The sequence below is a fragment of the Rhododendron vialii genome, chromosome 9a (genome assembly GCF_030253575.1).
Source record: "Rhododendron vialii isolate Sample 1 chromosome 9a, ASM3025357v1".
In the NCBI taxonomy this organism is placed as follows: domain Eukaryota; kingdom Viridiplantae; phylum Streptophyta; class Magnoliopsida; order Ericales; family Ericaceae; genus Rhododendron; species Rhododendron vialii.
This window is the reverse complement of record NC_080565.1, coordinates 32,945,316-32,972,227: the sequence shown is the minus strand read 5'-3', so window position 1 is coordinate 32,972,227 and position 26,912 is coordinate 32,945,316. Positions and strand designations below refer to the sequence as shown.

The following is a 26,912-nucleotide window of genomic DNA, read 5'->3' as shown; positions in this document are numbered from 1 at the left end:
GCATTGACCAACACCAAACTCAAATTTAGATTCTATGCAATATTTTTACAAGCGTTCAAGTTCAGCTCAGCTTCTTCAATAACAAGAAAGCTACTTTCTACAGAAATAAAAATCTTGATATCTTCTACTTTCTAGTTTCTTCAAAAATCCAAAGCAGCAGGCAAAGAGAGAACGCAGCAAAAGTCATCAATAACACACTGAGAGTGCCAAACTTAAACACTGAAAACCCCGGTACTGCACCCACCATCAGAAAAACAGCAACAGCAGAGGTCTACACACCAGAGCTTTAGTAGTAAAGCACCTGAAGAAGATAGCAATAACCTATGACGGTATTACAGGAGCTGAGCAGAGATGGAAGATTGACAATAACAGCACCTCAAGAACTCAGGCCTATCAACCAATTTGGCTTTCCTATAACCTGTTTTAACATCAGCAACTACAGCAACAACCAAGATTCGGCATCAATAAGGCCCTGTTTAACTTTTACCGACCTACGACCTACCTATTACCATAGTTTGTATGAAATATTGGGTAAAACGGAAAACAAGCAACATGTGTATATACAACATAATTGAGAGAGAGAGAGAGAGAGAGAGAGAGAGAGAGTGCTGATGGCATATGCTCACTGGAAAGTGGAAACTAACTAATATAGGTGGTAAACTATCTTACTAATGGAAGTGCAATTTTGTTCACCCTCCTTAAAAGAGGTCCTTAAAAGAGGGTGAACATTACCCTCCTTTTTGGTTGAAATAGTGTAGGTCCCATCCTTGCAATACACTTTTTGATAAGCATGACATCATTTTGTGATGTGATCCACACCCTTTCAACAAATAGGAAGGAGGGTAGGAGGGTAATGTTCACCCTCTTAAGTGGAGGGTGAACAAAACTCAACTCCACATTAGGTGAATACTACCAAGAGTTAAGCCCGACTCCAACCTGACATTTCCAAAGCTCTGGAATACTAGAGGCCACTAACACAATGTACTTGCAATTTAAAGCAACATTAGGCACGCTGGACAATTCCCATTCCTTTCTGTTTAATCTATACAAAAATCCTTTTAAAAGGAATAAACCTGGGGTTCCTTGTTTCGAGTGAGAGTACAAAATATATCACAGATACGTTGGGCACAACATGAGCACTAAATTCCTTTCCAAAAGACAGTGTAACAGCTAGACTCCCCATCCATAAGTACTTAGCAAAGACACCTTTGTAAGTACACGCCACAAAAAAAGGGACAAGGGCTCTGGATACTAAACATATACTGCACCATACCAATGTTGGATACCTCAGCACCTAAAAATACTCCTCAGCTAGAGCTGAATGTGTCCACCATGTCCATGACCATGATATCGTACTTGGGACAAAGATATTAAATATGCATTCGGGTAAAGTAAATCGCATTCTATTTAAATTAAAGTAAACAATTTGGTTTAGGCTTAGGAGCATGAGGACACTCTTCAGCTAATATTTGGGACAAGTTTCAAGTCCTGTAAGAAAGATGGGGGGAAATCAGGAAATAATAGACTTGTAAATTATGATCCATTAGAAGGGGGGAATTTATAAAGAAATCAAGAACTACCAAATGAAAAGAAGCAAATAGACAACAACTAAGGATACAAAGGAGGATACACATGTGGATAAACTGCTGAAGCCGCATGATTTCCTACTGCAAAGTTTTGCAAACACACAGCCAAGAACAAGCTTCATGTATTAGTGTATCTTTTGATCTTTTCCTAATTGGCCCTGATAAACTATTACTCATGCATGAGTGAGATGACTTACCACGCATGGAGAGAACCACTCAGGGTTTCATTTGGAAATCAAAATAACACTGCTGTGGAGAAAAAGCAACCATGTCATTATTGGACTTCCAAACATCACTTTTGACTGGTACCTGTGCCAAAGGAGATATCATCCTCATGCATGTTACGAGATTCAGAGGGATCATATCTGTCCTCAAACTCATTAGATGCAACAGAGTCTGATCTGCGATCCCTGTATGCATGCCTTTGGTGTCTTTCTTTCTTTTCTGAATACCTATCACCTTCTTCCCTTCGACGATCAGTCCGCTCACGTGACCGACTGTAGCTATCCCCATACCCACGATTGCTATGGTGGTCATGCGAGCGGTCATTACTTCTTTGCCTATCTGGGGTTTTAGAAATATAATCGCTACTATAACGACTGTTCCTGTCAACACTTCTCCGAGCTTCTAGATGCTCAGGGTAACTAGAATCTCGTCTACGTCGCTTGTGATCTTGAGGAGACTCATTTTCAAATCTTGAAGATCTGGTATTACTAGGAGAATGTAACTGTTCTTTGTAGCTATAAGGCCCTTCTCTTGTTATTTCAGACGAGTAATAAACACTATTACTTCGCCCATCCGCATCTGTAGAGATGTCATGCAACAGAGGAGGTTCGGTTATGGACTTTCCGGCCTCATCAGCACCCTTCACTAAGCAGCCAATGCCTCCTGCTTGTGTGATGTCATCCACGTATTTCTCTATTATATCTCTCATCACCTTTTGGAGATTTGAAATATCATGAGATTAGAAACTGAAGAATATAAGCAAAAGCAAATGGCAACAATACAAAGAAGAAGATCAAAGCTCTTGCACACTGACAATTCAGTTAAATTTTTTTTACAAAGGTTTTGAAAGCATGAAAACATCAAGCCCTTGCACATAAAGGAGTCTAATCAACACTCAAAAGGGTGGGGGGGAGGGGGGAACAGCACTGATGCAGCTTCTTACCTGTGTTGTAGACCGCTTTAACTTCTTGCCACGATATGACGTTCTTCGACGTTTGTAATCCCTTTCTTCAGCTAATAACTCCTCCCTAGTCTTTGTTTTATTCATATCCTAACAAGACCACAAGGACTTTGAGATAAAGAAGATATATAACTGAAAAGTAAAGATTGTACCACCATAAAGTGCTGCCAAGAGGAAAAATATATAATACATACAAAACGAAACATACATAGTTACAAGTTGCCAAAGAGACATTTTTTAAATCAATTAGCAACTCTTCTACAGCATTGTTTGTAATCACAAACGCAAATGACACCAAATATGTCGATCATTAGTTGAATTGTCTTGCAAGTTCAATTCATTTCATAATCCTACTCATTTCCACAGAGTAATCAGAATACTCCAAAAAGTAAAACCCAAAGGCAATACCGTAACCAGTACGGTCATGCCATAAAAAAGTACCTGGTTACGAGGCTGCTGCCAAGAAAGACCATCATGGTCAAGTAAAGGCCTATAGTTAGAACGTTTTTGCCGCTCCTCATCAGCCCATTTTGAGAAATTTGCATGCTCAGCCATCCTACAAGGAAATTAGCTCCATGATATGCTTTGGTATACAATGCAATGAAGAGACCTCATTAAACACAAAGTAAAGAACTAACCAGCAAAGGGAATACCCAAAGAAGAATAATGACACATAATCAGCACCCTTACTGCAAACACAATGCACTTTGATGCACAAATAGTTAATGAAGAGAGGCAATTAACTCGACTCTATAGTGTCCGTCGTGAGGAAGAATGGTTTCATCAAAACAAACTCATAAAGCATATGAATGGCTCAAGCTACCAAGAAATTGATTTTACCTATACAGGAACAAAAAATTGCACAAAAACATATGAATCAAACCATAACATAACACATGAAATTTGTTGTCTGAAAAAACAAAGAAGGTAAACTACCTAGCTGTTTTATCTACTAATGCTCAAAGATACATCATTTATGTTTTCCCTATTAAGATTAGATATTACAAGTTACACATACTATACCAACACCAACACAAAAGAGCCTCAGACAACTATTTGGATTCAGCTATACAACTCAGCCACACAGCTACTCCCTCCATCCCATATTGGATGGCAATTTTGGGAAAACTCAAAATTTATCCAGACACAAAATAACTACACCCTTTCTAATAAAACATTCCAAAAATACCCTTTTATTTTGAAAACAACTCAGTTGGCAACCAAACTGAGTAGTAAACTCACGGAATCCAAGGAGTAAGAAAATTTTGGCGGCAAAGTGTACTGAAGTATCTTTTTGGCATTTTGTTAAAGTAATTTGAATAGTTTAAGACAAGGGCAAAATGGGAAGATCAAGTGTTTTCATGCTTTTACTTTTCAAAATGGACATCCATTTTGGGACGGCAAAAAGTGTCAAAAATGACATCCATTTTGGGACAGAGGGAGTATTATGTATAAAGCCAACACAGCTCTTAATTTCTTAGAGTCCACAAGCAAGCTTTTCTCTAACCCACAGCAGGATATAATCTGCTCCTATGCATGCTTGTGCCTTTAAGACAAGGTAGAATCATTGCTCCCTCAAAATACTTGCACTAATACTTCTCGCGAGTATAAATTCATCTCATTAAGAGTGCATGTTTCAAATTAAGTCCTCAACAAATAGTTTTCGGATGTTTTGGCAACAGCAAATAGACTACTACTTCTTCAGCTAGCTCCCAAAGAAAAAATGAGCATTCAGATTATAGTCATTATACAAATGCTTTAGCTCATTTCAATACGTAAAGACTCATCAACAATCTCAAAACATAAGCTAGTAATTAGAAATGTTAACAACTGGTTTTTTTAAGCCATGTTTAATGCAAAGAAACTTAATAGGAAAAGTACAAAATTATGAAGCAAATAAGTATTAGTACCTAATTGTATGTTCTTTGGTGGGTATGGTCTGGTTTGCTTGTGAAAGATAGATTATGGCGGAAATGGGTGGTTTCAAACTACAGGGAAAGCCAGCGGGACTGGGCAACTGCCTAGGTGTCTGATCCTCAAAGGGAGGAGTTGTGAGAAGGCATTTAGATGGTTCGGGAAGATTTTTTTAAAGCAGTTAGCTTTCGGGTGTACTGGGGAATAGAGTTAGTCTCTGTAGAAACAAGTGGTGCAGAGACGAGTTGCTCGAAGTTATCTTTCCGGTCATTTACGGACTGGCGGTAGATCGGGAGGCCTCGTGGCTGATTAATTAACAACCAGCGACCACCCTTGGGGCAGTGAATAGTGTGCAAAAAGAGCATTGATATCCGTATTGCGTGTTTGACAGTTGTTAAATATGAATGGAAAATAAGGACATACCGCTGGTAATTAGTAAGTCGATGACCACCCCGTAGCGCCTTAATTTTTTGTTCAAGCAAGGACCGTTCATGCAATGCAGCCACTGCTGCTGCTACTTGGAAAACAAAAATCACTTTGCTATCAATGGATTCACCCGGCATACTGTTTCCATCATCCTCCACACTCTTTTCAAAGGAATCTCCAGATTCACTGTCCGTGTCTCTCAAAGCAGGTGAGCCAGGGGTTTTTTGTTCCAATGGAAACAATGGCAAATTCAGTGAAGCACTTAATATCCACTGCTTAAGCATGTTAACAGAAAAAAACTTCCCGTTCACCTCACCATACAACACAGAAAGCTGAAAGGACAACCACTTGAGCACATCAACCAAAACAGGACACTTGAAACTCGTACCAACGGGATTCGACTCCATCGCGTCTCTTCTCAAAACCAAGTTTACTACACCAGTAGCCTCCCTTACAATCGCTTTCAAACAGAGCTGAAAAAGCAAAACAATGTGGTCCCTCATGGGCGCATCGATAACAACTCCATAACGAGGCGAATTCACAATCACCCACCTCATGAAACCACACTCTTCGCTTACAAGAGAGCGCAAAACAATCGCCCTAACAACATAATACGAATACATAACTGGATAATCGCTCCACGCCTCGATTTCGCTCCTAACAAGCCACAATTCCGAAGGAAGTAACCTAAGACTACTAGCACAATCCCTATCAAATCCCTTAACACTCTCACCACTGCCAATATAATTTGCACACTCGGCAGATAGAATACCTGGAAGTGTGAAGGTACGACCAGTGGTATCATGACTGGTCACGACGCCGGGGCAATCGGTGTAGAAGAAACTGGGGCCGAAATCGCAGTACTCGTCGAGGGAGAAGCAGAGGTCCGAGCTGGGGTCGTGGTCTAGGGTTTGGAGGAAGCTGTTGTGTTTGATTGAAGATTGGAGGGTGGTGGGGTATCGAAGCGATTCAAGGCCGAGGTCGGGGAGGAGTGGGGAAGGGCAGAGGAGGGTGTGGCGGAAGAGGGAGTGCGGCGGGAGGCGGTGGTGGGGGTTGAAGGGGCAGGGGGAGAGGGAGGGGGAGGGGGCTGTGGGGAGGAGAGATGAGAGAGAGTGGAGGGTGGATTGGGATTGGTGGATGAGGTTTTTTAGGGTTTTGAGAGTGGTGGGGAGGTCAGGCGGAGGAGGTGGTGGTGGTGGTGGAGTGATGGGGTTGGGGGAAGAGGAATGATGGTGTTGGTGGTTGAGATTAGCGTGGAAGAAGAAATGGGTAGGATTTGGGTTAGGGTTAGGGTTAGGGTTAGGGTTAGGGTTTGGGGGGGGAGGAAGAAAGGTGAAGGATGGAGGAGGGGGAGGTGGGAAAAGGGTGCGAGGATTCATGGGGTCCAACTTCTTTCTTCTTTGGTTCAGTACTTCTGTGTATTTGTATCAGCATCTGGGTCTATTTTCTTCTTCGTTTTCCAAATTACACAGGGAAAGTGAGAGAAAAAAATTACACAGGAAAAGTGAGAGAAAAGAAAAGAAAGTTAAAAAAAATTCCTCCAATTGTCTGGATTGGAGAGAAAAAGAAAATAAAATAAAGAATTCAAGTTTGCTGGATAGTGATATTTCCCTTCCAATTTCTCTCCTTTTTTCCTATTTTTTTCCCCTCACTTTTCCTAAGTTTCAAACAGAGAATTAGGGAAAGAAAGGGAAAAGAAAAGAGAATAATTAACAAAGAAATGAGAGGAAAAATTAGAGAGAAATTGGGAAGGAAATATAATTGAATTTTGAAATTTTCCATTCTCTTTATTAAGAACCAAACAAGGGAGTGAAAAATATTTAAATTTTCTCAAACAGAGTTTTTGTTTATCTCGAGATTGTGTTTTTGTTCTTTTGACTTGCTTCTGGTTAATTTTTGAATTAATTGCATATTGGCCTTGAACTATTACATTTTTCTTAAAATTACCTCTTAAACAATAAAGTTTAAACACTCAACCACATTAAAGTATCTAAACCCTTCAAATGGGGCCCCTTAGCTGCTATTAAAGGTTTTAGATACTTTCCAAATGTTAATTTTCTCCAAACATGGTGAGAATGTCGAGGATCAGATATGCATGTAAATCTACATATTTATTGCAATCATACATTAGAGATGTATAAATGGGGATAAAAACAGAGGGAGATTGATGGAAGGAGGTGAGTGAAAGAATGTAATCGAGATAAAAAGTTGATCTTTGATTTTGTTAGTTATGCAAGTTTATATACATACCATTATGGTCGTTCTAGTCATGAATCGAGGAAAATAATTCAGCACTATTATGGGCCCTTTAACGGCCATTATACAATTGAAGGCTAATAAAGGGCACAAGTTGGAAAGTTTAGATAGGTTAAGGTGGTCAAGTGTCAAGTTTTATAGCTTGCAGGATAATTTGAAAAGTGTGATAATTTAGGGGAATGAAATGCAATTAAGCCTCAATTTTTTTAAGTGTGGTGGCAACATTTTAGACTAATAAATATATATTGATGGATTTTAAAAATTAAAATGTTACAGAAAAAATACAAACCAAAAGTTGGGAAATACTCGTACCATAAGACGTGATTGACATGTGAATATGTAACATAAGGTAGTATTGTAAGAATGGGTGATAATGTATTTTTTTTTTTTAGAAATACCAACGTAATTTTTTCTAGAAATAGAAGGATATGATTACAATAATGTTAAATTCAAACCAATGTTTGAGGTGCTATAAGACCATCCACAATGGTATAATAAAAAATGAATAACCAAAAGTTGACACATCAGCTTTTGATTATTCATTTAAAAAGTTGTTAAACTTACCAATATTGAGGTTCACAATGGTCGCTTCTAGTCCATAACCAAAATAAATGGTTCACAACAATTTCACTCTCTCTCTCCCCCTCTGTTTCCCGTCATTCACTTCTCTTCATTTACGTTTTTTTTGGGCAAAAATATATCGATTCTCTCTCTTAATTTTGGAAAAAATCGGTGACTTCTTTCTTTCCTATTATGAATTTTTATTTATTTATTATTTTTATTATTATTTTTTTTTGGGGGGGATAGAAACAGAAAAGAAGAGTGAAATACCTTAATTCGGCGACGATGAGTTGAATTGCAGATGATCGAGAGTTATGAACTTCACTTTGGGAGGGAACGAAAAAGAAATAGTTTGTGGGTAAAGTGGAGGAAATATAGAGTTGGTGAAGAAGAGAAGAAGAAAATATAAATTAAAACATGCATATATACAAATTTTGGAACTAGTTAACTTATGTAACGCGGGGTCAACAAGTTTTGATTATTGAAAATTTTTGCTAGTTTTGGTTATCCAAAGCCCAAAATTTGATTATTTCTAAGGATGTTGCTAAGTTAGATTATACCATTGTGAGCTATCTTTTGCACAAACATTGTTAACTTTAAAAATAATTGACTTTTGATTATACCACTGTGGATGGCCTAATGATTAAGAAACTGAAAACTTCTGATGATCAAAACAAAATAGAAAAAAATTAACAATATAGACGCAAATCAAAACGTAGCTGCTTATATAAAATGAAACGCATGTTGTAGACTCTTGAATTCAACTATTTTCTCATGTTATTATCAAATCTCACCCTTCAACTAGGGATTGGAAAATCACATAGTGCAAGGCCCTGCAAGGCACCTTGTAGGGCTTACACGAGTTATCGATCTTGACAATGAATGGTTAAGATATGATTTTTAATTATGGCCGGTAAGAATCATTTTTTACCGGTCATAATTGATTTTTGATCTGGACCGTTGATTGATGAGATCGACGGTTGTGTGTCATCCTACACGTGCACTACACACCCCCGTTTTCCCATTCCAACATTAATCCGAAAAATAATTGGCGCTCTGTACACATTCACCTTCCTGAGGTTAAAATCCTGCGCCGGTCCGTGTTTAATTAAAACCATACAAAACAAAACATTCGAAAAGCCGGAGGTTTCCAATGGGTTCAGGAATGAATTTGTAAATCCTAGCTTCAAAACCAACCAACCAAGCAAATATTCAACAAAAATGTATAAATACAGCATATGAAATTATATGAAGCCAAACATTCCAGAGGTCACCGGAGGTTAGTCAGATCGTTAACTTTATGACTTTGGAATTAGTCAGATGCGTGCAAGCTGGCCGGACATCCGGTTATATGAAAAAACAACATATGAAATTATATACACGTGTCTGTGGTGAAATTATACGATGAAGACGACTTACATAAGAGGGTCAGAATCCAAAATATCCTCCAACTGTCAATAACTCGAGATAGTTTCCTTCGGTAATTGGAGTCATCTGAGAGTTCAGATTTTTTTAGTATCTGATGATGGTACATATAGGGCTCTGCCGCGGTCGATCGACTGGGATTTCAGACTCGTGCCTTACCGATGTAGTTTGGGTTCGAACGATGTTGAGGTTTGCCTCGTGTGCTCGTGCTCGAGTTCGATTTGGTCGGAGGTTTCTGCACAAAGATCCAAACATAGCGTTGAGACTGGAGTTTGGACAGCGTGTAAAAGCAGTAGCAATGCTCCGCAACCGTTGGAGACAGTTCCTTTTTTTTCCTTTTCTTTTGAAAAATTGATAATGCCAATTTTTTTCTTTCTTTTTTTGCAAAACTGTTGAGCTCGAGTTTTCGGCTCCTTTAATAAATTGGCCGAATGAAGCTCGGCTCGTTCGATAAAATCTCGGCTCGATTAAATAAACTCGTATAGAAAATGACTAAACTTGACTCGTTAAGGTTCGAGCTCAAATTTTTAGCTCGTTTATTAAACAAGCGAGCTCGAGCTCGACAAAGCTCGATTCGTTTACAACAGCAAGTAGCAACAAGCCAACAAGTCAACAACCTTCTTTTTTCCCGTTTCTCTAAATAATTATTTGCTCAGTTCGTTTCGGGCGGAATGAAAACATTTTTCCGAAAAATGATCGATATGTTTTTTGGTGTTTGGTTGTAAATAGCTTGAAAATGTTTTCTTGAAAACGTTTTATATTATTCGGTTGACATGAAAAAACACGAATTGGACAAAAAAATGATCAAAATACCTATTCTTTTGTATATATTTAAAAAAATATATCCTATGAAAGTTTGCAAACTGCTCTATTCATGATACCGTTAGAATTTTTGCAAGAATAATCTGTAATAAAGTAATAATTAGTTGAAGGGATTTTTCACAAACACCTTATGGGGAGCTTTAGAAAATCAAGATTTTCTTGTCAAAATGGATGGGGGAGAGAGGTCAAAAAGCAAATCAGGATCTGGTGGTGGTGCAAACAACTACCTACAAGTCTTAACACTTAGCTCTAGTTCTTGAAGGAAAAGAAAATAGGTATGAGTTTCGTATTCATTCTAGGGTTATAACTAACTTATAAACCGCATCAAACCATTAGTGTTGAGAGAGAGACAATTGGGGATAGGGAAACGATGAGAGAGAAATCGATGAGGGAGAGGGAAACGATGAGAGAGAGAGAGAGAGAGAGAGAGAGAGAGAGAGAGAGAGAGAGATATGAGGGACGATAAGAGAAAGAGAAAGCAATGAGGGAGATGGGGACGATTAGAAAGAGTACCTGAGGTCTGAGTTTGAGTCGGGGTGTGGCAAACATGGAGTCGTCCATTAAAAAATGATTTCCGGAGCTTTTTTTGGAAATCATTTTTCACATTTTTTTGAAGGGACATTTTCCAGCCAAAATGATTGATTTCTGTTGGTTTTTTTAGTTGGAATATGTTTCTCGTTATCTTATGTTTTCTGTTTTACTAATAAACACCGAAAAATGTTTTTCCTTTAACGTGTAGATATATACTGTGTCAAACCTCAAATTGATCGAATATTGATAAATACGAGTTCGAGACAAATATATCCCATTTTAAATTTTATATTGACCAGATAATGACAGATAGTGCACAAAACTAATTATGTAAAGTAATGAATTCATTACTAGTTCCTATACACTTCTCTAATATTGAAAATGCTAACGGCACCGACCATCACGCGGGCCTCACTTCGGATCCTGAATGACCCCATGAAAAATCTGCTTAATCCGATACGTGTAGGTACTTGATCCAATTTATGATATCTTCTTAAATTTTTCTCTTGTTTTTCACCGTGTTATTTTACTCCATCTTCTTTCATATTTTCTCTTCCCTTCTCCAAGTTCCGAACGAAGCCTAAAAGTGCTACTCCTCTTACGTTGTTATCCTACGGAAACGAAAACAGACCAGGGTTCGATTCGCTAAAATTTAAAGACCCAAGGTTTAACTCGTTATTAAAGTAGAACTCTTGGGGCTTTCTCGCAATTGAATTACCAACTCACGTTCCTCTCTCGTGACGTAGACCGGAGATTTACACAGCCACAGGCCTCTCTCTCTCTTTCTCTCTCTCTAACTGCACGGACGTGTCCTCCTTCGTCCTCATTGAGCTTCTCTATTCTCTCTTCAATTCAACAAACAAACACCCACCCCGCCCCCCATTCTCTTTCCTAGGGTTTCGACCTCTCAATTCTCTCTCTCCACCGTAACCCCTCTCTCTCTTTCGCACACCTCCGACACATCCAACTCCTAGGGTTTCTCTCTCTACCTCCGCGACGATCTGTTTGGATGAGAGATTGAATTTTTTGTTTTTGTTTTTGTTTTCGGGCGATGGACGTGGATTTCAATGGCGACGTGGCGTGTTTCGAGGCCGAATTGCTGCAGATTCCGGAGGTGTCTCCCTCGGCGCTCAAATCGAACCCGGACGTCGCCAGGAAGATGTTCGATCAGTGGCTCTCGCTCCCCGAAACCGCTTTGGTGGTAATTTCCTTTTCCTCGAATGAATTTGAGCAATTCAATTACATGGGTCCAATGGTTTCTTAAGCCAGAGTCATTTTTCGGTTTGGTAATGTTGCTCCAACGTTTAGAGAGAGGTTGTGAGAGGATTTTTTTTGGCTTGAGCCGTGTTTAATTTAGGGCTGCAAACGAACCAAGCTGCTCGCAAACAGCTTTGGCTTGGTTCGGATTCGTTTAGTAATCGAGCTGAGCCCGTGCTCAAATTTTAGGCTCGTTTACTAAACGAGCCGAGCTCAACACTTAAAAAGCTTGGCTCGGCTTGCAAAATCTTGGCTTGTATATATAGGCTCGGTTTGTTTAAAGAGGCTCGTTAAGTAAATTAAGCGGGCTTGGCTCGTTTACGACGGAGCCAAGCTCGAGCTCAAGTTTTAGGCTTGTTTAGCCAACAAGCTGAGCTCGAACACTACAAAGCTTTGCTCGGCTTGTTTGCACCCTTAGTTTTTATGGTACCTACCAGTGAAGAGGTAGATGCAGGAACTTTGGCTTTGTTTGGAACATAGGGAAAGGAAAGGAAAAGAAGTGAAGGTTTAAAATAATTTCCTCCCCTTGTTTGGCTTCAGAGGAAAGAGGAGAGAAAATGGCAAGATTGAATATTAAGCACAGAAAAATTGTCCTTCCATTTTTCTCACATTTTCCTTCCAGCTAAACCCTGTGTCAAACATTGTGGGAGAACTTTTGTGGGACATATCGGTAGATAGATATAAAGAGGATTTGGGAAAGCAATTTTTCAGAAATGGATCTGGCATACGGTTGGACGGTCTTTTGAGAGATTGTGCCAATTTTTGGGTTGGCCATGACGTGGCTTAGGTTTGGAAATGGTCTTAACTCTTAAGAGTGTACCTTATCAATTACAATAGTATCGTTGATATGTTCACGCGGTTCTCAGGCTATTGGATATGCGTCACTTTCTGTCCAGCCTTAAAGAAACCAGTAAACACAGAAACTAAAATGGAGATGAAAGACACATGTACCTGCAATGTAAAGTTAGATGACTGGTAGGGTGCATTTATGGATTTCAGAAATGTTCGAGTTTTATGGTATCTGAATTCTGAACAAATGAGTTCCCTGTGGCCTTCTCAGATTTTGGTTCTTATACCATCTTCTAGTTATTAATGGGAGTCTAAGTGAGACTAGCTTGTGATTGTAGTTCATGTATTTCAGTGAATGAACTTATTGGATGAAAGAGGGATGGAAAGATTAACTAGTTAAGCTTGCTTGATTAAAAAGGCACAATAGGAAAGCAGAAGTAAACCATGACCGAGGAATGTATATAAGTTTCTTTATAGCATGGCAATTAGCCTGGCAATTCTAGTAGCTACGATTGAAGTACAGCTTTAAGTTAATATTGAGAGGAAAAACTTTAACGAGTTTGAATCCCGAATTTTTAGTGGTCTGAAAGCGTTCCTAAGTTGAATAGGCCTCAGGAAGGAATTTTTGTTTTAATATGGGAGTAGCTTTACTTTGTTCAATAGCATCAGGAAGGAACTTGTATTTTACCTTGGGAGTTGGGGAAAATGAAAGGAAACAGGTCCCGACAGTCCCTTCACTTGGCAAAAAAGCCACATACCTACCAACTATGAAGCACGGATACTCTATTTTAAGCGATGTATCACATACCGTATGTGTATCGGATACGGATACACTTGGATACGTTCCGGATACATATCCGAAACGTTTTTTTAGAGTATCTTGTTTTCAGATTTAATTTTTGGTATCCCGATACATTATGGATACGTTTTGGATACTCGTGGGGTTAGAAATGTTATTACTTAAAATATAGGGGTCAAAACTGCAATTAGGACTTTATATGTATTTCCCCCTGGACAAGTCAAAAACAGAAGAACGAGGGCAGAAAAAAGACGACGATCTCTCTCGTCTCTCTCTCTCGTTGTGTATCAGCGCGCGCGCGTATATATATATATATATATATATATATATATATATATATATATATATATATATATATATATATATACAGGCATATCTATACCGATACGGAAATATATATCTCTCGTCTCTCTCTCTCTCTCTCTCTCTCTCTCTCGTCTGTCATCTCTCTCTCTCTCTCTCTCTCTCTCTCTCTCTCTCTCGTCTTATTTAGCTTGGTATGTGAAATGGTGAATTTGGGTAATGGAAAACTTCAATCATTAATGAAATTTTATTTTTATTTATTTTTATATTCAATGTATCCCCAAAGTATCGTATCCTAGTTTTTGGAAAAATCACGTATCTGCGTTTCTGTATTGTATTGTATCCGTATCCATGCTTCTTAGCCTACCGAAACCAAGTAATGAAGAAGTTAGAAAGCAAGTGCTAGTCCTTAGGTGAACCAAGCTCATAGCATCTAATCCAAAGATAGAAGGTCTTCATGCACACATGGTTGAAATTGCTGATTACCTGTCCAATCAAGGATAGTTACAGTTTTGCCTTGAGCTGAGCTAAAGAATGCACATCAATGATAGAACTCTACAGGATCATGAGGAATTTTTTCTATTGCCTGAAAATGATATGTGAGTTTCCTCATTGAAATCCAAGGTATGCCAAAGTGATAGTCATAAAGGTTGTGCTTGTTATTATAATTCTTATTGCTGCTTAATTGAAGGAAAAAAAGATCTTATTGTCGAAGGATCAAGGGAGTCGAGGACACCTCAGAGGAGGAATTTCTTTGCTGTTGAAAGTGTGCTAGAATTTAGTACTTGGGATGTACTAGATAACTTTTGGCTAAAGGATTAGGCTTGGAGGTGAATCTCTGTTTCAAAATGGAGATCTTATTCTTAGCTAGGTTAGCATCCACCTTTATTTTTTGCTGGTTGGATGATATAGACTTGATCAGATGTTAGAGTCCTCCTTAATTCTTGTTTTTCAGATTTCCAATTTGTTGCTGGTTTGATGATATCCCATTCTAGGATTCCTAAGATCTTTTGGAATTCTTTCTCTTTCAGTATTCATATATGCTTTAGAAAAACCTACTAGAAATGTTCTTACACTCACGTGAAGGATGGTGGTGATGAGTTGTTGAGTTGGTGACCTAGTGTGTTACTGCATTACTGCGACGATGCTGGTGATGTTGGTTGGAATGGCTATTGCGATGGTTGTGAAAGCATATTATTGGTGGTGGATCATGATTGTGGTTGTGGGCATAGAATCAAGATTGATGTGATCGGGGTTGAGAGGTAAGGTAATTTGGATTTTTTGATGGTGATATTTATCTAGATTTGGTAAGAAAACCATAAGAATTGTGATATTTGATTAGAGGTGGCTTTGGTGCAAGAAAGGAACTTGGTGGTATTTTTGCTTGGCATTGAAATATCATTTAACTGTCTGCTGGAATTTAAATTTTAAATGAGTATCTGGCTTATTCCATTTTGGTGTAAGTTCAGAAGATGCAAGGAAAAGAGTATGCAAGATTTCATTGATACCATGGCAGCTTGTATTAACATCCTTTTCATAGGAATGCAAATGTCTAAATAAGCCAAAAATCTATTAGAGATTAAGGATATTACTCATCATAGATTATTCTGTTGGTGATAACTATTTAGTGATGGAAGTGCAGTCTCTCATCTGCTATGCGGTGTTCTTATATTTTCTCCATTCCCATGTCGGTTTTATTAGAAAGTTTAGACACAATCTGCGCTTGCCATTGGCAGGTAAACTAAAACTACTCAGTTGTATGCTCTAACTTCGCCTTCTGAGAAGGGATGCGTTTTATACTTTTTATATTCTCTTGCATTTTTTCTTCACTTCCCGTCTCTTTTCTTGGTTAGTATGGTAAGCAATGTGTTTTAAAAAAGGTTTGTTTTGTCATCTTTGAGTGCAGGTGAAATCGTTGCTTCACAATGCAAAGACAGGTGTTCCCTTGAATGTCACTGGGACATCATCTAGCCCAAAGGCTGCTTCAAGTAATTCATTACCCTCCATGTTTCCTGCTGGCAGTGCACCTCCACTTTCACCAAGAAGTTCATCTGGTTCTCCACGTTTTGTGAGACAGCGAGTGGGGCCATCTACTTTAGGTTCTCCTCTAAAATTAGTCAATGAGCCAGTAAAAGAATTGATACCTCAGGTCAGCTAGTCTTTGAATGCTATTTTTTTCTCTTCATATTTGCTTGAAATGCTACCTCTACCATGTTCTTCGCGTGGTGCCATTTGTATTTGTTGCTAGCTACTAACCATGATGCGTTTTGGGTGGAATGCTTGCAACTGTTGCAGTTCTACTTTCAAAATGGTCGTCCACCTCCAAATGAGATTAAAGAACGATGTTTGTTCAGAATAAATCAGTTTTTCTATGGTCACTTGGACGGGCTACAAATCCATGGTGAGATATAGATTGTATATCATTGTTGATAAGATAGTCCTCTTATCCTAGAATTTTTGGTTTTTTTTGGGGGGGTATGCCATTAATCTATGTTTACTTCTAATTTGGATATCAGAGTTTAAACTAGTTACGAAGGAAATCTGCAAGCTGCCATCGTTCATTTCTAGTGCCTTATTTAGAAGGATTGACATTGAGTGCATGGGGTTTGTAACAAGGTATGCACCTTGTGTCTTATTAATAAGTGCTAGTTTCTTCCGATGTGATCTGTTTTTTAATTTTGACAAATTTGAACTCATGTATCAGTGTGTTTTTGAGTTTTTGGGTTATCAATCATTGGGTATGTATGTCGTATGAGGGTATGGATGAGGATATTGACAGGTATAATCATATATAAGATCGCATTTCTGTAAGCGAATTATATGGTATGTGGAAGCTCACAAACTTCGTCCATCGCTCCCATAATGTATAGATCTGGAAAACCTAGGTTCCCAAATGAAATTCCTTCATAAGTGGTTTTCCAGTTATCCGGTACATCGGAACTTAGCTCCGGTAAAATCTCTAGTAAGGTGGAATCGCTAAACCTAGAGGTGGCAATCTCAACTCCAACCCAATTACCTGCCCGTGTCCGCCTGTTTTAAACCCGCCCCAACTCACCCATTTATTTAGTGGGTTGTAATTGGGTCACACTGTGTAAACCCATTATAGATGGGTTTAAATGGGTTAATAATTTTCAAACTATGGGTTACTAGAACCATGCTGGAACTGTCTTAAATGTACGTGGAAGCTTAATTTCAATCATTGGCTTTGTTTTATAACTTTTATGTTCTCTCTCCAACTATATACCTATAATGTGTGGGTGTGTGTGTGTGTGTCATATCTAAGAACATGGAAACATCTTAACAGAGGATCAAAATGAGAATTGGAGCTGATGCGTCTCTCTCTCTCAATGCATATAACTTCCTCTTGCACTCAATTACCATTCCAAATCAAGCCTTAACCTCCTGACTAACAAAGTCATAACCTCCTGACTAACAAAGTCATAACCTCCTAACTAACAAAGTCACGCTCTTTGTCCACTATCGTCCACGAGTTTGCTTTCATGCTTTGATTGCCTATTATTGTTTTCTCTTAAAGAGTTTGATTGAGAGAGGAGGAGAAAAATCGGAGAGAGGGAACCATGGGATTTCCCTTGCATCTTCTTTCCTAAGAAGTCTGTATATTGTTGTAATTGCAAAACTAAAGAAGAAAGTTGGGATATACACTATAAAGAGAGAGGAGAGAGAGTTTTTGTGCGGAGGGAACTCAAAGGGGAGCCCTTTGGTTTTCCCAACAAATTGTGTCCAAAGCAGAGGCATGCATTTTATTGGGCCCAAAGTGGGTTCATGGGTAGGCAACCCACCCAAATCCAATCCACTCACTCACTCATATCTAACCCGCCCACATCTAACCCGTGAACCGTATCAACCCGCCCAAAACCAACCCAACCGCCCTTTTGCCACCTCTAGCTAAACTTGCTTTCACAGTCAGCGCTTCAAGGTTGGGCTCCTGTGTAAAGAAAAATCTCTGAAAGTTTGTCTTGGGGTTCAGGAAATCTATTTCATTTTTTTATTATTCTATACTGCGTATTGTTGGGGCACTATAGAATAGGCAACCAAATTGATAATTATGGAGTGTCATAGAATGTGCGTCAAGTGCTATTTGGTTTTTGAGTGCTGATTTTCCTGAAGTTGTAATTGATGATTGCTGCCACGTGATATTCTCATCTGCTGTTGGATGCTTTTGTTCTTATTTGCTTACTAACATGCAGGGATGCTTTTGTTGATTATTGGGTCAATGGCAACATGTTGACTAAAGATATTGCAACTCAAATATTTACAATCTTAAAGCAGCCAGATCTCAAATACCTTACCCAGGTGTTTTTTGCGTTTAATATTTTTATTTTTCCTCCCTTTGATATCTATGAGGAATTTAAGAGCCATCTTTTTATCGATATGGTTTTGTGTGTACTGTGTCTGTGGCACTTGTCAGGTGGCTATGCCATCAGAAGAGATTCGTTTGTATACATGATTTAAGTGCGTGAATGTTAATTTGAGTTCTTCTGTTCCTGAATGGATTTATCGACCTGACTGTAGGATGACTTCAAACCTGTGCTTCGAGAACTTTTGGCGACTCATCCAGGGTTGGAGTTCTTGCAGAGCACGCCTGAATTTCAAGATAGATATGGTATGTTGCCTATCAGTCTATAGCTTCTATTTTTAGTGTGATTTTGTTTGCTTTCCTTGATATCAGTGTTGGCCATATTGTTTCTTTCTGATTCTTATGAGGTCTTATGCATGGTGTGTATTTCAAAGATTTAATTCTCTGCAAATTCTAGTTTAATTGTTTGTCTTGTTTGATACAAATTTGGTTGTAGGTGTAGATGGCACTCATTTATTCATTAACCTCGTGCACAATAAAAATCATTATGTGATTGGCCCACTCACGATTTGGTACTGCATGAAGACGCCATAAATCAAATGTATCCTAGTTGGATATATCTAGATTCACTGTGCCAAAATTTGTCTAGCCTACCTGTGAGTTAGAACTTAGATCTGGGCGGATTTAGTAAAATTTTTTAGCACATAATAATTGTTAAAATACTAGCCTTCGACTTTTTTCTTCTCATACAGCATACCTGAAAGAGGTGAAGGAACCTATGCAAGATTAACATAAAGATTTTCGAATGAGTCATTCTGATATTCTTAGCATCTTTTCTAATATAGTGGTGTATTTCCTTTAGTGTCAGATGGTTTCAGACTGCTAGGGATCAAGTCTTGGGTCTTACGATATCCCAATTGGGTACGTGAAAATTGATAGGCAGTTGTTATTACAGCCCCCTGCATTGGGCTGTTCTTTGTGAGGCCTTTTTTGTTTTTCTTAGTTAGGTGGAAATACTCCTTTATAAAAGCCAGCCACCCTCTTACCTCCTATCCAGGCAGAAGCGACATTCGCTTTGGTTCATGAATGTAATTTGATTATTGGAAAATCTTTGTTCTCTCTCCCACTTCTGTTGTTCCTCCTATTTGTATCTCTATGTTGCATCATGTATGAAAAAAGAAAAGGTCTGGATGCACATTTGCTCATCATGTGTACATCAGAGTTAAGAGAATAATGATACCTTTTTATTGCAGCACTCAACCATGAGGCAGATTACCCTTATAGACAACATATCTGATTGTTCTTTCCAAAGTTTCCTTGAATTCTGTATTGATTATTGACCTGGTTTCTGTTTAATCTTGGTTTGCACATAAATTTTAGCTTGTGCTGTGTATTACTTTTTGGGTGATGCTTTTAGTCTCAGATTCCTTTGATTCCTATATTTCTCATCGTCATTTTGATTGTTGCTAGTCAAGGGAAGAGTGGTCTCATTGGTTCATATCCAGCAAAACCCATTGCGGATATTGCAGGCTTAATTGTTTTCGAGATATGTTTTCATATTTACCAGTACTTGTTAGCAATGGCATGTTTGTCTGATGCATTTTAACCATATTTTTTTTTCAATTGTCCAGCTGAAACTGTAGTGTACAGAATATTTTACTACGTGAATAGATTGGGAAATGGTCATCTTACTCTGAGGGAGCTGAAACGTGGAAACTTAATTGGTGCAATGCAACATGCAGATGAAGAGGAAGACATCAACAAAGTTTTAAGGTACATTAGCAAACGAAAGTGGCTTTTTAGGAAAAAAGTCGTCGGTGAGGTTTCTAACTTGTCTTATGAAATGAAAATAAGTCTGGCCTTTCTCATACTATTGCTGCTACATCCATGATACCAGGTTTTCTCCTTAAATTTTATTTTCCTGGAAGGAAATAGTCCATTTCTTTCAATTAAAACATGTAAATTTCCTGTAAACAGATTCTGGTTTGTTGTCACATTCTAAAACTGTTTTTGCTTATTTTTGCTCGTCTATTGCATGAAATTCTTACAGATATTTCTCTTATGAACACTTCTACGTCATATACTGCAAGTTTTGGGAGCTGGATACAGATCATGATTTCTTGATTGATAAAGAGAACCTTATTAGATATGGCAACCATGCACTTACCTACAGGATCGTTGATAGAATATTTTCCCAGGTTTGTGTCGTGCATATAATGCTATTTTGCTCAGATTAAACAACCTTCTTTGTGCAAAAGAATTCTCTATCCATAAATGCTTAATCTAATTCTTATTTTTTTCAATTTAATGCTTACATATCAACTCAGGTCCCGAGAAAGTTTACGAGTACTATTGAGGGAAAGATGGGATATGAAGATTTTGTTTACTTCATACTATCGGAAGAGGATAAGTCAGCTGAGCCTAGTCTCGAGTACTGGTATATTTGCCTTCATAAATCAATTTATGGATGTTTTAGTCATATTTTCGCCACGTTGACTCTGTGAGTTTGATGAATCATTGAACTGCACGAATCTCAAGGTATTTTTGAAGGAAACATTTAGTCTGAGGAGATATTCAAATAATCAGCCTGTCAAGATAACCTGTCTCGTTGTATTTGGATAATATTTTTTCTGGTTGAGCAAGTAGGCAATTATAAGTGGTCATAAAACTTCTCGTAAATGAATACACACACACATGACACATATATATTGTATTATACACACACACACACACACACATACATATAGCCATAAGTGCCTTGGGTCTTATAATATTGTTGCTGCTGTATCAATTCTGAACCCTTCTTTCTTTATAATTTGAAAGCAAAGTTGCATTCCGCAGAGATGTGTTGAGTAGTGGGATTTGGCAAATCACAGTCGTGTAACTAATTATATCTTTCTGATAAGGTGACCTATTTGCAATATGCATTCTCCATGGTGTATCATATGTAAGAGGGATGAGGAATCCATATGGATCGACTTTATTTGCATAGTCCATTGGCATTTGGCTTTATGGCATATGCTATTCCGTCGGTGGAGGCTTGTTTGGGCATTCCGGCGAGTTGCTCTCAAATGCTAGAGATTGATATGGGAGCTTGGGGAGTATTAAGAAGGCGGAAGTGTTAAAAAAAACCTTCTGACTCCTATGTCCTTTCTTTATAAACCTTTAGGAAATAAGGGATGAGGTGGAGACTAGTAGACTACCACAGCAAACCATAAGAAAAATGAAGAAAAATAGACTTTCATCACTTAGAGAATCAGTTTCATGTGTTGTCAACGTTTTGTATTTTCTTTTTTCTCTCCAGTCTTCATGTACCACCCCTTTAAACCTCAATGTTTTAACAATGTATGCGTAGTTGAAATAGCGTCTAAATAGCTTCAAGGATGGATGACTAGGCAGGGCCTACTTCTTACTTAGTAGCCAATATGCTGCGTTAAGTTATGTAACAATGGTTCTTTTAGTTTTGCATTTTATGCATTTGAACAGAGAACATAATTTGTTGATCCTAATTGCAGATTTTTTCTTCTCATTTCTAAAAGAATAAGAAAGAACGATCCTTTAAATTAAATGCTTGAGTTCTAATACTTGCAACTTTAGACGGAGGAGATTAAACTTAAACCAGGGCACCTTAAAAGATTTTAGTGTCTTCACAAGGGAGTCTTACAGGACAAGCTTATCACCAGAGTGTTACTTCCACATATATAGTGTCTGTGCCTCTTTTTTTGTTCCTCTGCTTTGTTTGAGATTCTGTTTTCAATGTAGTCTCACTGGAAGGTCGATGAATTCACTGTTAGAGAACTTGCCAAACCTTCTGGTTCTGGTTTATCATCTGCTGCACTTGACATTGCATTTTTTTCAATCAGGTTCAAGTGTATAGACTTGGATGGAAATGGCATTTTGACAAGGAATGAAATGCAATTCTTTTATGAGGAGCAGTTGCATCGAATGGAATGCATGGCCCAAGAGCCAGTGCTATTTGAGGATATTCTGTGTCAGATAGTTGATATGATTGGGCCTGAGGTTAAATTTCTACTAAATTTTATTTCTGAATCTGTTTAGTGATGGTTTTGATTCTTCATTTCTTGTGTACTAGCTATATATGAATTACCTTTCTAATGTTGACCTCGGCAGACGGCCACTGTAATTACTTTCCCTTATGAATTTGACTTGCATATTTATTACGGTAATTTTAAACAGTCATGGAATGCAACATGGTCTGCTCTTTCTTATTAAGAGGGATGGGGGGAATTGGTGTTCTATCATGTAATTCTGAACACTGTAGATTATTGTGAATTCTCTGTACAAGGTATTTATAGACGAGTCCCCAATTTGTAACCTTCTTTTGGGTGGTTGATGATCATGGTTTTTCAAAATAGTTCCTGTGACCTGAATTTTTGATATTCCTGCATTTTCCTCCGTACGCTTAGTAGTTCCAGTTCCGTCATACACAAACCATTTTATACTAAAGCACATTTTGGTTATTGAACTAGTATTGAACTGTTGCATTGATTAGAAAGCAAAGTTTTATCACAGCCTCCTGTAATGTAAAATATGCCCTGGTCCGAATTTGTTTCTGGGATAAGTTGGTATAAATATGCGGTGAAGATTGGGCTCTTAAAATCCCCAATTACTCGAACTAAAGGATTGACAATGCTATTGGAAGTGTGACACTTTTGCCTTCTTCCTTGCAGAATGACAAGTATTTTACACTAAGTGACTTGAAAGGAAGTAAACTTTCCGGAAGCTTTTTCAATATTCTTTTTAACCTGAATAAGTTCATGGCCTTTGAAACTCGGGACCCTTTTCTGATTCGTCAGGTATGCAAGATAGTTTCAATACATTCTCAGCAATTGTTTTGGTCAGGAATTAGAATTGTTTGTTATTACGAAACTGCTGTACCTGTTTTGTTAACAAACCCAGTGATGTTGTATTTCGAACAGGAGCGGGAGAATCCAAACTTGACAGAGTGGGATCGTTTTGCCCACAGGGAATATATTAGGCTTTCAATGGAAGAAGATGCTGAAGATGCTTCCAATGGAAGTGGAGATGTTTGGGATGAATCACTTGAGGCCCCTTTTTGATAGCAAGTTGGTAAGGTCTTAAAGGTGAGGACGTCTGGGAATTATACTGCTTCTGTGGATTTTATCACGGTTATCTTTTCCATTTGTCTGAATATTGATCTTTAAATGTGGAATGACCAAACTAGTTTTTTTTTAGATCAAGGGCCAGGGGGCACCACCTCTGATCCATATACCCACACTTCTTATAATTAACCGGCTTTTCATGCCAGATTTAGTGAAAGCCTGTCCTGAAAATCTTTCGAGTCCTTGCAGCTTTGCCTTCACTCATTCGGATGTTTCTTCCTCATCTCTTTATACAAGCACAGTGGAAGGTTCCCGAGTCACCACCACCGAATCTGATAGATCTTGCCACCTTGTCTGAGGTCCATAATTGCATGTGCACATGGCATGCCTATCAGAATCCAAAGATGAATGGTTAATCTCCACAAATTAGTGTGATGAAAACAACTTTCAGATAGAGGACTTCAACCCCCAAAAAAATTGGCACGGCGCGTGTGACCAGATCGCTTGATCCTCTTATGTCCTTAGTAGTGTGCATTACAATATTTCTTGTGCTAGTGAGAATCTTCCTGAGATTGTTTTCTTCAGTCGAATCATGCCTTGAGTATCTTGTTGGGGTGGGTGAGTCTTAAAAACTTAGTGACGGTTATGGAAAAGAATGTGCCCCAATCAAAGTGACTTTATTTGCTTGGTCAAATTGCTAGGTATACCATCCTAACCATTTTTGGGGTCTATGCGGAGGGGTAATTTTTGTGAAGAGAACAGGAAATGATGAAGATTTGCTTATTCTTGATTGCCCTGTGACGGAAGGGATTTTAGATTTGTTTACACATCTTGGTGTTGAGCGAGTGATGCCTTATTCAGAATGCTGGGAGTATCGTTAAGACGTTGACTCTATGAGGGGGATGATGGTCACTCCCTCTTCTTCTTTTTTGTGTGCGCGCGTGTGTTGCTTAGGGTATCTTTTTTCTTTTCCGTTTAGTTTTGAGGAATTTTGTTGGGCATTGTGTTCAAATATGGATGATGTGGTTTTAGTTCGGGGCCTCGGGCGTATACTTCTTGGTACATGGGTGCCCTGTTTTGGCATTTCTTTTAAGTAGTTCTACTTCTCAAAAAAGTAGTGATGCAAAAACAAAATAATAGACGGTTATTAAAATGCAGTTATAAATGAATAAACGAAATGTTGCATGAATATGCTCCCTTGGAACAGTAGCGGTTCTACCTGAATGATGGAGAACAAGTGCCTGAATCAGAACTATGAACCCTATTTGTTCATTTTTGTATCTTATTTTTGTATTGAACTACAGGTGTCTTGAAGAAGCCATGAATTCTCATGTCAAGCTGGTGGTGCCTGACATGTCAAGTAATTTTGGTGGATTAGTTACTGAACGGGCTCGGCAAGCTTTCAAATCCACCTGAGAAAACTTTGAAGTTGGCCTTGTGAAATTTCAATTTGATCTGCACAAGTCCTCCACGACCAACAACTGTTCAAAGGTGCTGTTTTACGCCGGCAACATGTAAGTAGATGACTGATTTGGCAGGGGAAAGCTATAGGTGATAGTTGGTAAATCCGTAACACATGACATTAGTTCAATCATGCGGTATTTGCATTTCTTTTATTTCAGACATAAGGTATGGCTTCTTTTCTTGTCATTTTTTAGAGCTATATGTCGGATTGTCTGTGTTCTTCTGAATGCGGCTCAATGTGGTGAGTATTGGGTTGCTGTCATTGATTTTGGTTGCTTATCGCCGCTTTTTTTCTTAGCAATTCAGTCTTTTGGATAGATATTTATTCCGGATTTGTTTTGTAGTTTTTCTTTTCATTTTCAAAGTCAAATGTGTTGTTACCATTAGGATGATGATTGTTTATTTCCAAGAAAGTTCTCTCTTCATCTTTTAATGAGAAGAATGTGCCTTTTCGAGATCTTGGTGAATGTCGGAAGTTCGAGTTAATGAGACTATTATCATTAGGATGACGATTGAAACTTCTCCATTCCCTTCGATCTATTAATCCCTTTCACTGGAAATCCTGTACACCTCTGGACAATTGTTTCAGTTTGGCATAAGGTATAATCTTCTTCTTGTCATTTTTTGAGCTATACACGGGAGTCTCTACGTTCTTCTGAACTCAGCTCGATGCAGTGAGTACTGGTTGCTGCCCTATAATTCTGTGCCTGGCATCCTTCATTCTTGGCAATTGGGACTCCACTTGTGGTCTATTTCAGATTTTATTCTTGAAGTCTGTAAAAACTGAAGGAGTTAAAGAGAAAAATAGAAAGATGAGTGGTAGTACAAAAACTTGTCCAAGGAAAATGATTGGTCAGCTGGGACTGAAGTCACTGAACAATCAATGGACCAATAGGTGTAAGGTTGTAGGGCACGTGGTCCCTTTCTGAATCAGCCAATCAGATCTTCACGTGAGAATTAGCTGGATTCTGATGTACTTTGATACAATCACACTACCTCTGTATGAACTACGTCTTCATCCTCAACATCAGCTGCCTTTTTTGATGAAAAATTACTGGGTCGTGTGCGGAGAAGGGTGCTGGGCACCACTTATTTGACGAACCATACTTTGCAGGGTACTAACGACTTAATTTGACTAATAGATCGCGAGGAAGTCTTGCTTCAAATCAAAACAAGTATTTTCCTGGCATTAAGCACATGTCACATGTTCTATGTTTATGGAGGTCAAATATTTCAAACCTTGAGGTCTCTAGGGATTATGCCGTTTGTTACCTTCAGGGTTTTGGAATTAGTCGAGGAGTGTGCAAACTAGTCCCGGACATTTGGTTATTTAAAAAAAAAAAATGGAGAAAAAAAGCACTTATTGTATGGTATGACATAATTGAATAAATCTTATGAGACCTAGTCCTCTTTGGAACACCACTAGAGGCTCAGCCTCCCGGCTCAATCATGCCTTGGGCCTTCTTGGCATATTGTTCCCCTAGAGGTGGAATATGCGTATCCAACGATCATGGTCACACTTGAAGTAGTTACTGAGAAGTGTATGATATGTTTCAAATTTCTGGAGTACTTTTTAATCGATATCGATAGATATCGTGCTATCATGAAATTTGATTAACAAATGCCACCTACAAGACCGCCACTTAAACCGTCCAATATCAAGCCCGTATCACGACCAATTATTTGTAATTTAATGAGACTTATTTATTACTTGAGCGTAACCGTATTTCAATCGTCATAGTATTTCAATCGTCATAGTAAGATTGTAATGGGATTTAGGTGATTCAAATGTAACTATTAAAGTTAACAAACGCAAATAAGAATCGTTGACTGTCTAATAGTATCTAGCGTTAAAAAAAACTCATTTAGCCAGTATGAACCTTTTTTGATTATTTTCATCAAGCATCCATACAATCCAAAATCATTGGGATGTGACAGTCATATGTATTTCTTAAGGTTACGAATTTATAATGATTTACACGGATGATCTTTTAAGGGTCATTCAATAAAGCAATTGGATTTCTTTTGGATGTAGGTTAAGTTTCAAGTATTACGCATTAATTTTACTGTAATTAGGTGATACGTGGTGACTTCATGATTTTCCAACGGTCCTACAGGGAAGCGGGGACTGTGCTGTGCAGCGTGTGTTGTGCACCATTTGGACCGTTCATTTCGGTAATCAATAGTCCGA

General features: G+C 38.4%; 2 protein-coding genes across 5 annotated transcripts; one reads left to right on the top strand and one right to left on the bottom strand.

The window, feature by feature from the left end:
• Positions 1 to 3: 3 nt before the first annotated feature.
• LOC131301183 (U11/U12 small nuclear ribonucleoprotein 48 kDa protein) lies at positions 4 to 6,559 on the bottom strand. Of its 4 annotated transcripts, none has more exons than XR_009191196.1 (5): positions 5,110 to 6,559; positions 3,214 to 3,328; positions 2,755 to 2,862; positions 1,784 to 2,523; positions 4 to 1,702 (listed from the first exon to the last, which is right to left on the bottom strand). XR_009191196.1 is itself a non-coding variant. In XM_058327344.1 (4 exons), exons 1-4 carry the CDS (start codon positions 6,489 to 6,491, stop codon positions 1,879 to 1,881), a joined length of 2,250 nt encoding a protein of 749 aa, XP_058183327.1. In that variant the 5' UTR covers positions 6,492 to 6,559; the 3' UTR covers positions 4 to 1,878. The 4 variants fall into 4 exon arrangements, 1 of the variants encoding a protein (XP_058183327.1); XR_009191195.1 differs by having other exon boundaries at positions 4 to 1,667; XR_009191194.1 differs by having other exon boundaries at positions 4 to 436.
• Positions 6,560 to 11,451: 4,892 nt separating this feature from the next.
• Positions 11,452 to 25,178, top strand: LOC131301182 (serine/threonine protein phosphatase 2A regulatory subunit B''beta-like). The gene is made up of 13 exons (XM_058327342.1): positions 11,452 to 11,908; positions 15,762 to 16,004; positions 16,151 to 16,256; positions 16,372 to 16,471; positions 18,064 to 18,169; positions 18,389 to 18,479; positions 19,805 to 19,946; positions 20,224 to 20,371; positions 20,501 to 20,610; positions 22,037 to 22,193; positions 22,865 to 22,990; positions 23,114 to 23,278; positions 24,562 to 25,178. The coding sequence occupies exons 1-12, from the start codon at positions 11,759 to 11,761 to the stop codon at positions 23,252 to 23,254; spliced, it is 1,620 nt and encodes a 539-aa protein (XP_058183325.1). The 5' UTR covers positions 11,452 to 11,758; the 3' UTR covers positions 23,255 to 23,278; positions 24,562 to 25,178.
• Positions 25,179 to 26,912: the final 1,734 nt, after the last annotated feature.

Excerpts from the sequence above, each read along its gene's own strand:
- LOC131301183 (XM_058327344.1), bottom strand. The coding sequence starts at position 6,491 with ATGAATCCTCGCACCCTTTTCCCACCTCCCCCTCCTCCATCCTTCACC. Across the intron at positions 3,329-5,109 it reads CGACTTACTAATTACCAGCG|GATGGCTGAGCATGCAAATT; the intron begins GTATGTCCTTAT and ends ATTTCCTTGTAG. Across the intron at positions 2,863-3,213 it reads GGCAGCAGCCTCGTAACCAG|GATATGAATAAAACAAAGAC; the intron begins GTACTTTTTTAT and ends TGGTCTTGTTAG.
- LOC131301182 (XM_058327342.1), top strand. The coding sequence starts at position 11,759 with ATGGACGTGGATTTCAATGGCGACGTGGCGTGTTTCGAGGCCGAATTG. Across the intron at positions 18,170-18,388 it reads ATCTCAAATACCTTACCCAG|GATGACTTCAAACCTGTGCT; the intron begins GTGTTTTTTGCG and ends ACCTGACTGTAG. Across the intron at positions 20,611-22,036 it reads GAGCCTAGTCTCGAGTACTG|GTTCAAGTGTATAGACTTGG; the intron begins GTATATTTGCCT and ends TTTTTCAATCAG.